Genomic DNA, 16,774 nt, shown 5'->3' with positions numbered 1-16,774 from the left:
TTTTTTTTTTTTTTCCTGATTTCTTATAGTGTTTCTTAAAGCCAGAAAGTTGCCATTTGAAATGACTTTAGTTTTGTGTCATGTCTGTGATCTGCTTTTTTCCTACAAAATTAAACAACTGAATGAACATCCTCCGAGGCCGGTGATTCCATAATTATTGCCAGGGGTTGTATTCAATGTGTAGATCCAAAAGGCTCCTCTTCTGAGAGGCAACTGATTAATGTCACTACCTCGATTACCATGACTGTCTATTTATATTAATATATATTTATACACTTGTGGGTTTTGATCATTGTAGGTACCTCTGGCTGTGGTGCCTACTATATTGCTCCAAGCAGGCTAAGATATACTTGTATATGGTTAATATTTATATAACATTACAACGCTGTATGACGGTTCACACCTGATTTCGTATGTATTTCGTATTTGTTTGGGACAAGATGATCACAATATGTTTTTATGCTCTTTTTATCCTTTAATGGGTTGTATGTCACGTGAGTGTAATTAGTCTCGGTACATATACAGGTGTGTTTTGGCACCAACATGTCTGAAGAAGGGCCGTGCCCGAAACGTCACAACTGGTGTCTATTGAAAGTTTTTTTTTTGTTTGTTTGTTTTTTTTGTTTGTTTGTTTTTTTGCATGGGAGCGTTTAGGCTGTGCAGATTTTTGCTTTAATTTCATATCTTACCTTAATCCAGCAAGCCATTTTACACATTTTGGATGTGCGTGTCTTTTTGATTCTCTTAAATTTATGAACCTTTACATTTTAAAGATGTCAGAAACGCACAGCCTATTGTATGAGCAGTTTGCAATGCAATTTTCAACCAAAACAACAAATGAGAGAGAAAATTTGCAATGCTTGAGTGTAACAATCACAGCAAATGATTTACATATACCTGGCATCCAACTGCAAGCGGGTCTTTATGAGCCATATGGGATTCGTTGCTGTGATGGCCGTAAAACCTGCAAACAAAGTTTAGTTTTGACAAGTTCACATTTTATTGATAATCAAGTACCATGACATCAGTATATGTGTCAATCACAACTCTCAACAAAAGGAAATATTCTTTAAATTGAACTCATGTTGATGATGGAGAAGGAGCTGAAATAATCCCTAAGAAGGCTATCCTACATGTATTAAGTCCATGAAAATACACACTGTGCAAGCAATTATACAACGATCTGCATTTTAATCAATGAACCATGCTGATAAGGGAGTAGAGAATAGAAATGTGGAGATAACAGAAAAATTACATTAAAAACAAAAGCACAGATCTGTGGTGAGTACTCACGCAGACCCAAGTAACTCCTCACAGATGCAGCTAGAGACCCCTGGTGGTGTGGGGGGTCTCATGCCCTTGCGAGAGGAGAGCTATGGTAGAGTTAAGCCTAAAACAGACACAGGCTTGTGTGTAGCAAAATGACCGGAATGCAACCATTTCACTTCTCATTCCCCCACCATCCACATGATTTAACCCACCATAATCAACCGCATGTGAAATTACACAATTTCCCAGTGCGACAGAAGAAGGGAAATGCTACAAGAGTTCTCGTGAAATGAAAAAGGAAAATACCCAAACATCAGAAGCAGAGTCAACCCAAGAGCTCTATATGCAGGATCAAGTATATTGTGTTTGCTGTTCCAACATCATCAACATTTCTATATATATATATATATATATATATATATATATATATATATATATAAAAATCCATTCTTTCTTAAAGTCTTTAACTTTTGGGTTACTTTGAGGAATCGGGTGTAACCATTCACCAATATGAACTGGAAACTGATTTTAAACATGACTACATTGATTCATGGACCCCGTGGATGAACTTAAATGCAGGATGAACCCAACGATGTACGAATTTAAATGTGAATCACCTGAGTGAAGCCGTTATGCTGCCAATTCCACATATTTAAACTCTCAAACATTGAAAGATCAGAACACAACTCTTGCAGGTTAGGAAATTTGTTAAATGTTTTTTTTTTTTTACTCCCATGCTATGTCAGTTCTGCTGAGGGACTAATGCCTCGTCTCTGCTGTGCAATGAACTTGAATCATAACAAAATGAAGAAAAAATTTGAGGAGGTCAAATGTCAAACATGAATTTTAGCACATGGAAACCTATGCTATGCTAACTATGCTAAAAACATATTTCTTCTACAGTGAAATTTATTTGCTAGTGTGTGTTGTGCTGCTCCCAGTGGTGAACAAAAGATGAGCAGAAACAGCACCAACGTGCTGCAGCAAAGTAATAAAAACCTGAATAAGATCCCTGGTCTTTTATGAATATATATTTAAAAGGTCAGCAATGTCAGCCTGTAGCTTATCAAATCAAATTGTTCCATAATAAAAAAGTATCATAGCTCATGTAACATTTCTTAAGGTAGAGATGCACACCACAATAAGAGAGTAATAACCATGTTATAGTGTCAGGCTTTAAAAAGTTAGCAACTGTACCATCCTGCTTTAGTTCAGTGTGACCTTCCTACTGAGCACATGTTCATTGTGAGCCACACCTGATGCCAGTTATAACATGTCGTATCATGTATCAGTGTGGTTTTATTAAACACAGACTGAGTGTTGAACTGTTAAGGCTCCATCGCATGTTCATTCAGCTCCACCAAGTCTCACACTGCAGGGCCATGTGTACAGATGGATGTTGTGAGAAATGCAGAAATATTTGGTTCTGGGCCATTAACCACCTGATTACCAACACATACCAACCCTTGGAGTTTCCAGGGTGTGTCGTGCTATAGCATGAATCAAAGGCATGCTCGTGTCAGTGCACATTAACTCACCTAGATTGTAATGATTACTACTTGTACTCTCAGGATTATTACCCTTGACATGCTTAACTTCAGAGAATAAAGAAGTGTTAATTAAATCAGACCTTTCCAAGTCTCAAGTTGCCAAGGGGAGAACAAAAAAAAACCCCAACTTAATTAAGGAGTTCTGAGATTGCATAACTAGCAGTACATCCAGGAAAGCATGACAGGAGATAGTTTCTGAACACAATGGAACAGTATTTGAGCTGTTGATCAAACTAGAATACAATCTTATTCCAACAAGTTCATTAATCCAGTGTTTATTTTGCATTCTAAATAGTATAATAATAGTGCAGTACATGGTGGTCCACCTCAATCTGTTACAGTAGATCTAGTTACCTGCCATTCCAGCTGACAGCATGTGTACTTGTGTGGAGTCTGTTTCCAACACGCTGTTGAGTTTCTCTTTGGCAGTGGAGTAAGCAGCAAAGTAAATAGCTCTGTCAGACGTTGAAAGAAAAAGGTTAGTGAAGTGTCACATATGTGCCCATGTTTTTGTCTTTTTATAGTGGAGGTGATGAGTCTGAGATAACAACGTGCCTCCAACTGTGATAAGGGTTTATTAGGAATTACAGTATATTACAATAACAAATAACATGATGAGGACAGGTTTGAGGCTCATGAGCTTTACCAGTTAAGCACAAAGAAAACAAGTAATCAAAACAATGATCAACAGATTAATCAAACATGAAAGTAACTGTTAGTCGCAGTCCTAGATTCCAGTATTGACAGTCTGATGAATATAATTTTGACTGATAGAAAAATCAGAAGCTGGTTCTCATTCATACTCTCAATCTTTGGGCAGTTTTGAAGTTACATGGAGCTAGAAATTAGATTGTCAGGTTTTTATTTCCACGGCCTAGGTCTGGTGGCCACCGCTCCTCGTTTACACCTCTGGTCATATTTAACCATGCGGCTTTGACTTTTTTCCTTTGACCATTAAAAGCGGTAAACAAAGTGTAGTCTGGTCTGTTTCTAGAGTTATCTATTAAATGAGCTTATTCAGCCCATTTAGGGAAGCTGAAAGCTCATCAGTCATATTATTAAATATAACGGTGTTTGTCTACGCCTCAATCCGCACTTTTAAATTTATTTCACATCTCAGGGGGAGCTGTTACCCGTGACTCCATGACCTTGCATAAGCATTTATTCATGCATGATGTTAAAAAAAACACTCTACTTGTGCTTAGCACTGGCATCTGCCAGTACAGCATTACACACTCCCATTAGCCGCCACTTGCTCCTCTGAGTACTCCTGGTGTTCATTAATCATCGCTACCTTTCAGTAAACTGCATCTGAGGCACTTCTATACCCACATCAACTCCCACCTGCTTATGTTAGACACGAGCGACAGGGCATTTACTGAAAAACACAAGCTGTAATCCATTATCTTCAGCATAGCCAAAGTGTACAACTAATATAACACCTCAGTTTGATTATAAACATTCTGACACACAAAGCAAAAATGACAAAACACAAAACAGCAGAACACTGACATTGCTAAATACAGTTTTCAGTTATTGTTAATCATGCAGCAATCAATGTATATCTACAACCCCTGGCAAAAATTATGGAATCACCGGCCTCGGAGGATGTTCATTCAGTTGTTTAATTTTGTAGAAAAAAGCAGATCACAGACATGACACAAAACTAAAGTCATTTCAAATGGCAACTTTCTGGCTTTAAGAAACACTATAAGAAATCAAGAAAAAAGATTGTGGCAGTCAGTAACGGTTACTTTTTTAGACCAAGCAGAGGAAAAAAATATGGACTCACTCAATTCTGAGGAATAAATTATGGAATCACCCTGTAAATTTTCATCCCCAAAACTAACACCTGCATCATATCAGATCTGCTCGTTAGTCTGCATCTAAAAAGGAGTGAACACACCTTGGAGAGCTGTTGCACCAAGTGGACTGACATGAATCATGGCTCCAACACGAGAGATGTCAATTGAAACAAAGGAGAGGATTATCAAACTCTTAAAAGAGAGTAAATCATCACACAATGTTGCAAAAGATGTTGGTTGTTCACAGTCAGCTGTGTCTAAACTTTGGACCAAATACAAACAACATGGGAAGGTTGTTAAAGGCAAACATACTGGTAGACCAAGGAAGACATCAAAGCGTCAAGACAGAAAACTTAAAGCAATATGTCTCAAAAATCGAAAAATGTACAACAAAACAAATGAGGAATGAATGGGAGGAAACTGGAGTCAACGTCTGTGACTGAACTGTAAGAAACCGCCTAAAGGAAATGGGATTTACATACAGAAAAGCTAAACAAAAGGCATCATTAACACCTAAACAGAAAAAAACAAGGTTACAATCGCCTAAGGAAAAGCAATTGTGGACTGTGGATGACTGGATGAAAGTCATATTCAGTGATGAATCTCGAATCTGCATTGGGAAAGGTGATGATGCTGGAACTTTTGTTTGGTGCCTTTCCAATGAGATTTATAAAGATGACTGCCTGAAGAGAACATGTAAATTTCCACAGTCATTGATGATATGGGGCTGCATGTCAGGTAAAGGCACTGGGGAGATGGCTGTCATTACATCATCAATAAATGCACAAGTTTATGTTGATATTTTGGACAATTGAAAGGATGTTTGGGGATGATGAAATCATTTTTCAAGATGATAATGCATCTTGCCATAGAACAAAAACTGCAAAAACATTCCTTGCAAAAAGACACATAGGGTCAATGTCATGGCATAGGGTCAATGTCAATGAGCAGATCTGATTTGATGCAGGTGTTAATTTGGGGGATGAAAATGTACAGGGTGATTCCATAATTTTTTCCTCAGAATTGAGTGATTCCATATTTTTTTCCTCTGCTTGGTCTAAAAAAGTAACCGTTACTGACTGCCACAATCTTTTTTTCTTAATTTCTTATAGTGTTTCTTAAAGCCAGAAAGTTGTCATTTGAAATGACTTTAGTTTTGTGTCATGTCTGTGATCTGCTTTTTTTCTACAAAATTAAACAACTGAATGAACATCCTCTGAGGCCGGTGATTCCATAATTTTTGCCAGGGGTTGTACATTTAACCCAAACCAAGGTTCATAGTCTATTTATTTATGCAACGCATCACAGGCCTAGCAATGTCAAGATACACTGTTAATAAGATGTCTTTATATAGGGGTGATTCTTTAACTACGGGCACTATTGGCCTTGTAAATGTAATTTCCACCACACCATTGCCTTACAATATAAAGCGCCTTGGGGCAACTGTTTGTTGTGATTTGGCGCTATATACATGTGCCCCTGACGTCACTGTTTATCTCCATAGAAACTACCCAAATAATCTTTCATACAAACTGTTTAAAGGGACATTACAGTGTTGTGGTGGAAATTATGGCAACAGTGTGGGACAACTACATTTTGTTTAAAAAAATCACAACAGTTGTATGACATTGAATACCCCAATTATGTTTTGATTATTTTACTGATATTTTATACAGAGATATTTTAAAACATTAGAAAAAACGTTTCTTTACCATTCATTTTTATCATTGAAGATCAAAAGTCTGGGTGTGGGACAAGCACAAAACGGCAATATTTGCATATAATGATGTTGAAAAAAGGTGAAAAAGTCATCAAAGACTACGAGAACAAATTTCTTAACACACTTTCATTGTAAAGATAACTATAAAAGTGTGAAATTTCCCCTTTTTTCTGTTTTTCATACAATATGATCAAAGGACACAATAAGTGCCCATAGTCTAAGAATCACCCATAGATGTCTTACAGCATTACGACGTCTATTTTTAAGTCAGAAAATACTTTTTTTGTTAGTTTGTGTGACAGCTTAGCTACCATAATTTAGCCACATGTGTTTTTAGTGTGGACCAAGCCCCAACATTTGGCTGTCAATAATACGAGGGCTGTCAATAAAGTTACGGTCCTTTTTATTTTTTCAAAAACTATATGGATTTCATTCATATGTTTTTACGTCAGACATGCTTGAACCCTCGTGCGCATGCGTGAGTTTTTCCACGCCTGTCGGTGACGTCATTCGCCTGTGAGCACTCCTTGTGGGAGGAGTCGTCCAGCCCCTCGTCGGAATTCCTTTGTCTGAGAAGTTGCTGAGAGACTGGCGCGTTGTTTGATCAAAATTTTTTCTAAACCTGTGAGACACATCGAAGTGGACACGGTTCGAAAAATTAAGATGGTTTTCAGTGAAAATTTTAACGGCTGATGAGAGATTTTGAGGTGATTCTGTCGCTTTAAGGACTTTTCACGGTGCGAGACGTCGCGCAGCGCTCTCAGGCGGCGTCGTCAGCCTGTTCAAGCTGAAAACCTCCACATTTCAGGTTCTATTGATCCAGGACATCGTGAGAGAACAGAGAAGTTTCAGAGGAAGTCGGTTTCAGCATTTTATCCGGATATTCCACTGTTAAAGGAGATTTTTTTTAATGAAAGACGTGCGGACGGGTCTGCGCGTCGGGACGCAGCCGCCGCGACGCTCCGCCACAGGAAAAACACCTCTGTTGAAAGCCTTAAGGACAAGTTGGAACATGTCCTGCCTGTTAAACAATTTCTCATATACTCACTCCACTGAAAGCCATCAAAAGCCGCCTGGATTTTACAAATGGTTATCAACACGGAGGTGTTTTTCCTGTGCCGCCGCACCGCATCGGCTGCGTCCCGACGCGCGGATCCGTCCGCACGTCTTTCATTAAAAAAATCTCCTTTAACAGTGGAATATCCGGATAAAATGCTGAAACCGACTTCTTCTGAAACTTATCTGTTCTCTCACGACGTCCTGGATCAATAGAGCCTGAAATGTGGAGGTTTTCAGCTTGAACAGGCTGATGACGCCGCCTGAGAGCGCAGCGCGACGTCTCGCACCGTGAAAAGTCCTTAAAGCGACAGAATCACCTCAAAATCTCTCATCAGCTGTTAAAATTTTCACTGAAAACCAGCTTAATTTTTCGAACCGTGTCCACTTCGATGTGTCTCACAGGTTTAGAAAAAATTTTGATCAAACAAAGCGCCAGTCTCTCAGCAACTTCTCAGACAAAGGAATTCCGACGAGGGGCTGGACGACTCCTCCCACAAGGAGTGCTCACAGGCGAATGACGTCACCGACAGGCGTGGAAAAACTCACGCATGCGCACGAGGGTTCAAGCATGTCTGACGTAAAAACATATGAATGAAATCCATATAGTTTTTGAAAAAAATAAAAAGGACCGTTACTTTATTGACAGCCCTCGTAAATACACGCGGAACAAGAAAGCTGCAGTTCCTTGAATGGCTAATTGAGGTTGGCTCCAAAAGCAAACAGATTCCCATAGAAGCATATGTTAAAATGTCCAACTTAATTCTTGTATTGCCGGTCGTCAATATATAGGGGGCTGCTATGCATTATGCTTCTTGCTGGTCCTCTAAATATTGCTCCCTGGAGAAACTTTCATTGGCTGCTGGTCTGCTATATTTAGCGTTGGGAGAGTAGCCTCAGAACCGGCATTATAACCAATGAACGTGAAGGATTATCTGAAGCCCGATCCTCATGCGTACGTCAGACATACAGTAATGTTCAGAATAATAGTAGTGCTATATGACTAAAAAGATTAATCCAGGTTTTGAGTATATTTCTTATTGTTACATGGGAAACAAGATACCAGTAGATTCAGCAGATTCTCACAAATCCAACAAGACCAAGCATTCATGATATGCACACTCTTAAGGCTATGAAATTGGGATATTAGTAAAAAAGTAGAAAAGGGGGTGTTCACAATAATAGTAGTGTGACATTCAGCCAGTGAGTTCGTCAGTTTAGTGGAAAAAAAACAGGTGTAAATCAGGTGTCCCCTATTTAAGGATGAAGCCAGCACCTGTTGAACATGCTTTTCTCTTTGAAAGCCTGAGGAAAATGGGACGTTCAAGACATTGTTCAGAAGAACAGCGTAGTTTGATTAAAAAGTTGATTGGAGAGGGGAAAAGTTATACGCAGGTGCATAAAATTATAGGCCGTTCATCTACAATGATCTCCAACTCAGCCACATGGGGTGTGCAGCCAGTACATTCTGAGTGCCGGTCCCAAGCCCGGATAAATGAGGAGGGTTGCGTCAGGAAGGGCATCCGGCGTAAAACAAGCCAACCCAACTATGCAGACTCAGAATCGAATTCCCATACCGGATCGGTCGCGGCCCGGGTTAACAACGTCCGCCACCGGTGCTATTGCCCAACAGGGTGCCGGTGGAAATTGGGCTACTGCTGGGCGAAGACAACGAAGAAGAGGAGGAAAACGTTGCCACGAACAGCGGGAGAAGAAGAAAACTAGAAGGGTGGAAATGAGAGTGGGGACTTTGAATGTTGGTAGTATGACTGGTAAAGGGAGAGAGCTGGCTAATATGATGGAGAGGAGAAAGGTAGACATATTGTGTGTGCAAGAGACCAAGTGGAAGGGAAGTAAGAGCAGGAGCATCGGCGGTGGGTACAAGTTGTTGTACCATGGTGAGGACAGGAAGAGAAATAGTGTTGGGGTCATTTTAAAGGAAGAGTATGGTAAAAGTGTGTTGGAGGTTAAGCGAGTGTCTGACAGGGTGATGAGTGTGAAGTTGGAAATTGAAGGGGTGATGATGAATATCATCAGTGCATATGCCCCACAGGTTGGTTGTGAGATGAAGGAGAAAGAAGATTTCTGGAGTGTGTTAGATGAGGTGGTGGAGAGTGTGCCCAAGCATGAAAGAGTGGTGATAGGAGCAGACTTCAATGGGCATGTTGGTGAAGGGAACAGAGGTGATGAGGAAGTAATGGGTAGATATGGTATCAAGGATAGGAATGGGGAAGGACAGATGGTAGTTGATTTTGCAAAAATGATGGAAATGGCTGTGGTGAATACCTACTTTAAGAAAAGGGAGGAGCACAGGGTAACATATAAGAGTGGAGGAAGGTGCACACAGGTGGGCTACATCCTTTATAGGAGATGCAAGCTAAAAGAAATCACAGACTGTAAGGTGGTAGCAGGAGAGAGTGTCACTAGACAGCACAGGATGGTTGTTTGTAGGATGACTTTAGAGGTAAAGAAGAAGAAGAGAGAGAGGGAGAGCTCAACAAAGGATCAGATGGTGGAAGCTGAAGGAGGAAGACTGTTGTGTGAAATTTAGCGAGCAGGTGAGAGAAGCACTGGTTGGAGGGGAAGCAATTTTGGACAACTGGAAAAGTACTGCAGATGTGGTGAGGGAGACAGCTAGGACAGTACTGGGTATGACATCTGGACAGTGGAAGGAAGACAAGGAGACTTGGTGGTGGAATGAAGAGGTCCAGGAAAGCATAAGGAGAAAGAGGTTGGCGAAAAAGTTTTGGGATAGTCGGAGAGATGAAGAAAGTAGACAGGAGTACAAGGAGATGTGACGTAAGGCGAAAAGAGAAGTGGCAAAAGCAAAGGAAAAGGCATAATGTGAGCTGTACAAGAAGTTGAATAGTAAGGAAGGAGAAAAGGATTTGTACCGATTGGCCAGACAAAGGGACAGAGCTGGAAAGGATGTGCAGCAGGTTAGGGTGGTAAAAGATGCACATGGTAATGTGCTGACAAGTGAGGAGTGTGTGCTGAGAAGGTGGAGGGAATATTTTGCAGAGTTGATGAATAAAGAAAATGAGCGAGAGAAAAGGCTGGATGATGTGGTGAGAGTAAATCAGGAAGTACAAGAGATTAGCAAGGAAGAAGTGAGGGCTGCTATGAAGAGGATGAAGAGTGGAAAGGCAGTCAGTCCAGATGACATTCTAGTGGAGGCATGGAAATGTCTAGGAGAGATGGCAGTAGAGTTTCTAACCAGATTGTTTAATAAAATCTTGGAAAGTGAGAGCATGCCTGAGGAGTGGAGATGAAGTGTGCTGGTTCCTGTTTTCAAGAACAAGGGTGATGTGCAGAGCTGCAGTAACTACAGAGGCATGAAGCTGCTCAGCCACAGCATGAAGTTATGGGAAAGAGTAGTAGAAGCTAGGCTTAGAAAACAGGTGAAGATCTGTGAGCAGCAATATGGTTTCATGCCAAGAAAGAGCACTACAGATGCAATGTTTGCTCTGAGAATACTGTTGGAAAAGTACAGAGAAGGACAGAAAGAGTTACATTGTGTGTTTGTGGACTTAGAAAAAGCTTATGATAGGGTGCCAAGAGAAGAGTTGTGGTATTGTATGAGGAAGTCTGGAGTGGCAGAGAAGTATGTTAGGGTAGTGCAGGACATGTACAAGAATAGTGTGACAGCGGTGAGATGCGCAGTCGGAATGACAGACTCATTCAAGGTGGAGGTGGGATTACACCAAGGATCAGCTCTGAGTCCTTTCTTGTTTGCAGTGGTGATGGACAGGTTGACGGATGAGATCAGACAGGAGTCCCCATGGACTATGATGTTTGCAGATGACATTGTGATCTGTAGTGAGAGTAGAGAGCAAGTTGAGTCTAGTCTGGAGAAGTGGAGATATGCTTTGGAGAGAAGGGGAATGAAAGTCAGTAGAAGCAAGACTGAGTACATGTGTGTGAATGAGAGGGAGCCCAGTGGAATAGTGCAGTTACAAGGAGTAGAAGTGGTGAAAGTAGATGAGTTTAAATATTTGGGGTCAACTGTTCAAAGTAATGGAGAGTGTGGTAGAGAGGTGAAGAAGAGAGTGCAGGCAGGGTGGAGTGGGTGGAGAAAGGTGGCAGGAGTGATTTGTGACCGAAGAATATCAGCAAGGGTGAAGGGGAAAGTTTACAAAACAGTAGTGAGACCAGCTATGTTGTATGGTTTAGAGACAGTGGCACTAACAAAAAGACAGGAGGCAGAGCTGGAGGTGGCAGAGCTGAAGATGTTGAGATTCTCTTTGGGAGTGACAAGAATGGACAAGATTAGGAATAAACATATCAGAGGGACAGCTCAGGTGGGATGGTTTGGAGACAAAGTCAGAGAGGCGAGATTGAGATGGTTTGGACATGTGCAGAGGAGGGACCCAGTGTATATAGGGAGAAGGATGCTGAGGATGGAGCCACCAGGCAGGAGGAGAAGAGGTTCATGGATGTGCTGAGAGAGGACATGCAGGTGGTTGGTGTGACAGAGGAAGATACAGAGGACAGGGTGAGATGGAAACGATTGATCTGCTGTGGCGACCCCTAACGGGAATAGCCGAAAGACAAAGAAGAAGATCTACAATGATCTCCAATGCTTTAAAATGGACAAAAAAACAGAGACGCGTGGAAGAAAACGGAAACGGAAAACAACCAACAACCTGTGTGAAGCTAATTTATTTGCAAGAATCTCCTGCAAAGTCCCTCTGTTAAATAAAAGACGTGCAGAAGAGGTTACAATTTGCCAAAGAACACATCAACTGGCCTAAAGAGAAATGGAGGAATATTTTGTGGACTGATGAGAGTAAAATTGTTCTTTCTGGGTCCTAGGGCCGCAGACAGTTTGTGAGACGACCCCCAAACTCTGAATTCAAGCCACAGATCACAGTGAAGACAGTGAAGCATGGTGGTGCAAGCATCATGATATGGGCATGTTTCTCCTACTATGGTGTTGGGGCTATATATCGCATACCAGGTATCATGGATCAGTTTGGATATGTCAGAATACTTGAAGAGGTCATGTTGCCTTATGCTGAAGAGGACATGCCCTTGAGATGGGTGTTTCAACAAGACAATGACCCAAGCACACTAGTAAACAAGCAAAATCTTGGTCAAAACTAACAAAATTAATGCCTCGCAGATGTGAAGAAATCATGAAAAACTGTGGTTATATAAGTAGATACTAGTTTACTGATTCACAGGATCGCTACAAAAGCAGTTTGAACATAATAGTTTTGAGTTTGTAGCGTGAACAGCAGATGCTACTATTATTGTGAACACCCCCTTTTCTAGTTTTTTTTTTTTACTAATAGCCCAATTTCATAACCTTAACCTCCTAAGATCCAGAGGTTCTCATGAAACAAAAAGTATTATGGTCTAGACAACCAAAAATGTCATGTCCACATATGTGGATGCCAGGCCCTAGGAGGTTAAGAGTGTGCATATCATGAATGCTTGGTGTTGGTTGGATTTGTGAGAATCTACTGAATCTACTGGTACCTTGTTTCCCATGTAACAATAAGAAATATACTCAAAACCTGGATTAATCTTTTTAGTCACATAGCACTACTATTATTCTGAACACTACTGTACTTCTGGGTCTAACACTCATTTTTCATTGGTTAGACAAGTCTCTCCCCCAATATAGGGGGGTTGTCTGACTGCCTGCGTGACAACAGAAACAGGGTTGAGAATAGTTTGGATGCTTTGGGTGTAGAGAGTCAGACTCAGACAGTCAGACACAGATGTGCTGTTGTCGTGCTCAGATCAGTCCCCTGTCTTTTATTATGAAATAATACTGAATTTATGCAGGGTTGCCAACTTTGGAATTTCGGCTGGAGTGAGACTGCGCACCAAAAATTTTTGGCAACCCTGATCCAAATTTTAAAAAGTCCTTATTACAAATATTTCAGCAAGCTAATCTACAAGCATGTGAGAGGCAAATACAGAAAAATGCTTAAAATGGCAGCCATGGTTGGGGTGTCAGGGGTGGGGGAAAGCCCCCCAGGGCTGAAGGGTTTTAGCCATGTGAGTGCTCCCCAGAACCGTTTTCTGCAGTGAATTTGCAAGGAGAGATAGGAAGAATGGAGGCAGCCGTTTATCAAACTCTTTACAAGTTGGACAAAATCTATCTTCATATGTCAGCAACTTAGAGAGATATGAGGAACAGACTCCAGCCTAACCCCGCTGAAATTTTTTCTTTAAATAAAAACCTTAGAAGACCCCAAATCCCCAACTATGGTCATAACAGTCCCTAGTTACAGAAGCATTTCACAATTTCTATCTCTACTACAGACAGATGGCACAATCATAAAAAATATTATAATATATTGTCTTATTAAATGCAATATAGTAAAAATTTCAAGATGCACATAGAACCTTTAGTATTTAACATACATAACAGTGCCTGTTTCATTGTTCCATGGAAGTGCTATGGCCAACAGATGTCATCATATTTCATTGTATCAAATGCTTCCAAACACAACCATTTCAACACAATTGCTTCATATTGATTCAGTGGTTCAAAATGCGTCAGTTTCTCCGTCACTAATAATTAGCAATAAAATGCACCAGCAATGACGACTTTTTAGTGAATGTGCACGGATAGACTTACAATCATGAATACTTGCTAACCAGGATATTAAATAATGTGTGACATGCCCTTGAAATTATCTAGCCTACTGTCTCAACACACAATTAGACTGATTAGGCTACATCTGTTGTGACAAGGGACCCAATTTTATTACACAATAGATTATTCGATTTGTTAGGCTATTTATGGGTTTACTTTGTCATCCAAAACTTTCTCTCATGCATCGGTGGCCGACTCAGAACCATAAGCTCTAGAGCTCTACAGGGAGGGTAACATTAGGAATTTACAGCAGGCCATATAAGTTGATGATTAGAGACCCTGCAAGGCTTATGACAAATGTGGGTGTGGAATCCATTAGCTTCGCAGGGAAATTAGTGCAGAAAATCCACTATGGTGATAGTGCAGTTTATCTGCTACAGAACGAAATTCATCAAGTTGAGACTGTGGCCTGTTTTTGTAGACGTGTCCATAAAAATCATAGAGGTATATGCTTTGCAAACTTAATACCCATTACTACATTGGATGACGTTGCAATTGAGGACGGACCATTGGCTAGTCCGGCAATATCAAATATTTTGTGTCTGCTACCTACAACCCACGTGGAATGTCTCAAACCTAAACCTACTTCCAGGCATCTTATATATGCGACTCTGGAACCACCCCTAAATCCAAACATTCCAACTGTCAACCCCACTGAGGTCCTTAGTCTGGGTGTTATTAACATAAGATCACTGTCCTCAAAATAATTGTTAATTAATGATCTAATTATGGATCATCAATTAGATATGATTGGGTTATGTGAAACCTGACTTAAAACTACAGTTGTCCTCCCCTTAAATGACGCCTGCCCACCGGCATACACATTTCATCACGTCCCTTGTGATGTGAAGCAAGGCGGGGGTGTTGCTCTTATTTATAAATCTAGGTTTAGCTTATTAGCTGTTGGGGGTCAGAAATATAAGTTGTTTGAGCATCTGATTTTCTGCTCTGCCCACGATGCTACGTATTGCCATGGTCAGAAGAATAAAATTCAGCCGCATTATTTTGTTACTGTATATAGGCCCCCTGGCCAATACTCGGAATTCTTAGATGAATTTACGCTTTTACAATAAAAAATTACGCTGCAGTTGGGCCCTTGCATTGTTTTTGAGGGTGTGTAACGGGAAAATAATAATTTCTCTATGTTGATTGTGGAGCCGCTGGTTCTGATATAGAAGCAGCGCATCCACAATTTATTCATCAACCTGTATCAAACCCATTTCTGCCTTTTCTGCTGATTCAAGTCTCTAAACGGGACTCTTTTTTCTGTGAGAATCGTCCACCGCTTCACACGGACAGTTTTTACTCGTTCGTCATTAACGTGCCTTTTTTGTGGTGCAGCCAACGACGTGGTTCTCTGCTGTGGACTGGACCATTAATATCTCCCACTTCTCTAGTTCATAAACTAATGTCACTGTCCCTCATGAAAATAATAATATAATAATAATAAGAAGAAGAAGAAGAATGATAGTATCCTCCTCTCCGTGTCTGTGTGTGTTACGGGATTTGCTGTGGCTCTCTTCCGAGGTGGAAAGACAGATCAGTCCGCAATCAATAACTTCAAAGCGAATCGCCGTTTTAAATCAAATGACACCTCTTTCCAAATGTTGTAGAACAGACAAACTACAACCTCATCTGAAAAAAAAGCAGTTTTTCCCCAAAATGAGACATCCTCCATTCTGTTGGGGAGAACTTATCCCAGTGAGTCTCAGCACAGTAGCACAGCAGCTCTCCAGGTGCGAGTTTTAAAGGGGAGGCCGGGAACAAAGTAACATTTTAAATTTATATCCCTCTGAAACACTGTTGCCTGAATTTTGAGGGCAAAATGTTAAGTAAAGCCATTGTTTCTGTTTTTTTTAATCTGTTACAGCCTTACTTTAAAGCCAAAAGAAAGAGGCATCACACCAAAACATGGAAGAGTGTAGAAATGAGTGTCACTGCACAGGAGCTAATTTATACACTGCAATTTACTATAGAAAATCCTTACAAATGTTTTTTTTTTTTTAACTTCAAGATTAATTCCTGATTACTCTACACTTTAAAGTTTAAAAACAAAACACCAAAGAAGGCCCTTTATAAGCCCATAAAGCAAAAGCTTCAGTGGGGTTAAAGCCTAAGCAGTCCCCAAACCCCTGGCTTTTTAACGTGATTTTTCCATCACATTACGCTGAGAAAAAAAATCCTGCTGAGAAGCCTGGACTGGATTAAGCAACTTCAGAAAATGAATGAATGAAAAAGAAAAAAGATAAGAGTTCTTTGCTTTTCATTTGATCACATCTGAAAATCTTAACGGTCCAAATTCCAAAGATGAACAGTGGTTAGACTGATGAAGATAAGTCCAGGTGACAAAGGTCAACTTACCTAGAAGGTGCCACACCCACTAAGTTTGGCCCCAAGCCCCTAAAGAGCGAGCGAGGTCCTTCTTTCTGCAATATTAATCTGACACACACACACACACATACACACACACAAAATTACATATAAACATTATACCAGGACACAAAGTACATACTACATCAATACTCCATCACTCCACATTTGGGAAACTACATATGCAAGTAACTGTGAATCAAATAAGCATTTATTTTTAGGTAGGAAGCTGTTGAAACTGAATGCTGCAATAAAAGGTCCTTACACACAATATAATAATGTTTACTTGTCTGATTTGTTTGTTACTTTGTCTGTTTTAAGTGGAGACCACTATGTCCTGTCTCGTCACTTTTCCTGCTTTTCTCTTGCTTTGACTTAAATGTTCTGA

The 16,774-nt window shown here is 40.4% G+C and overlaps 1 protein-coding gene across 1 annotated transcript in view; it reads right to left on the bottom strand.

The window, feature by feature from the left end:
• Window positions 1-16,774, bottom strand: part of LOC117508167 (solute carrier family 25 member 36-A) — a 34,770-nt gene that overhangs the window by 10,448 nt on the left and 7,548 nt on the right. Inside the window, exons 3-5 of the mRNA XM_034167836.1 lie at window positions 16,378-16,455; window positions 3,174-3,274; window positions 898-964 (exon numbers count right to left, since the gene is read on the bottom strand). Coding sequence (XP_034023727.1) covers window positions 898-964; window positions 3,174-3,274; window positions 16,378-16,455 — 246 coding nt within the window. The remainder of the gene's footprint in view (window positions 1-897; window positions 965-3,173; window positions 3,275-16,377; window positions 16,456-16,774) is intronic.

This window comes from Thalassophryne amazonica, chromosome 4, assembly GCF_902500255.1.
Source record: "Thalassophryne amazonica chromosome 4, fThaAma1.1, whole genome shotgun sequence".
Taxonomy (NCBI): Eukaryota; Metazoa; Chordata; class Actinopteri; order Batrachoidiformes; family Batrachoididae; genus Thalassophryne; species Thalassophryne amazonica.
The sequence above is the reverse complement of the archived record's forward strand: the minus strand, read 5'-3'. Positions and strand labels throughout refer to the sequence as shown.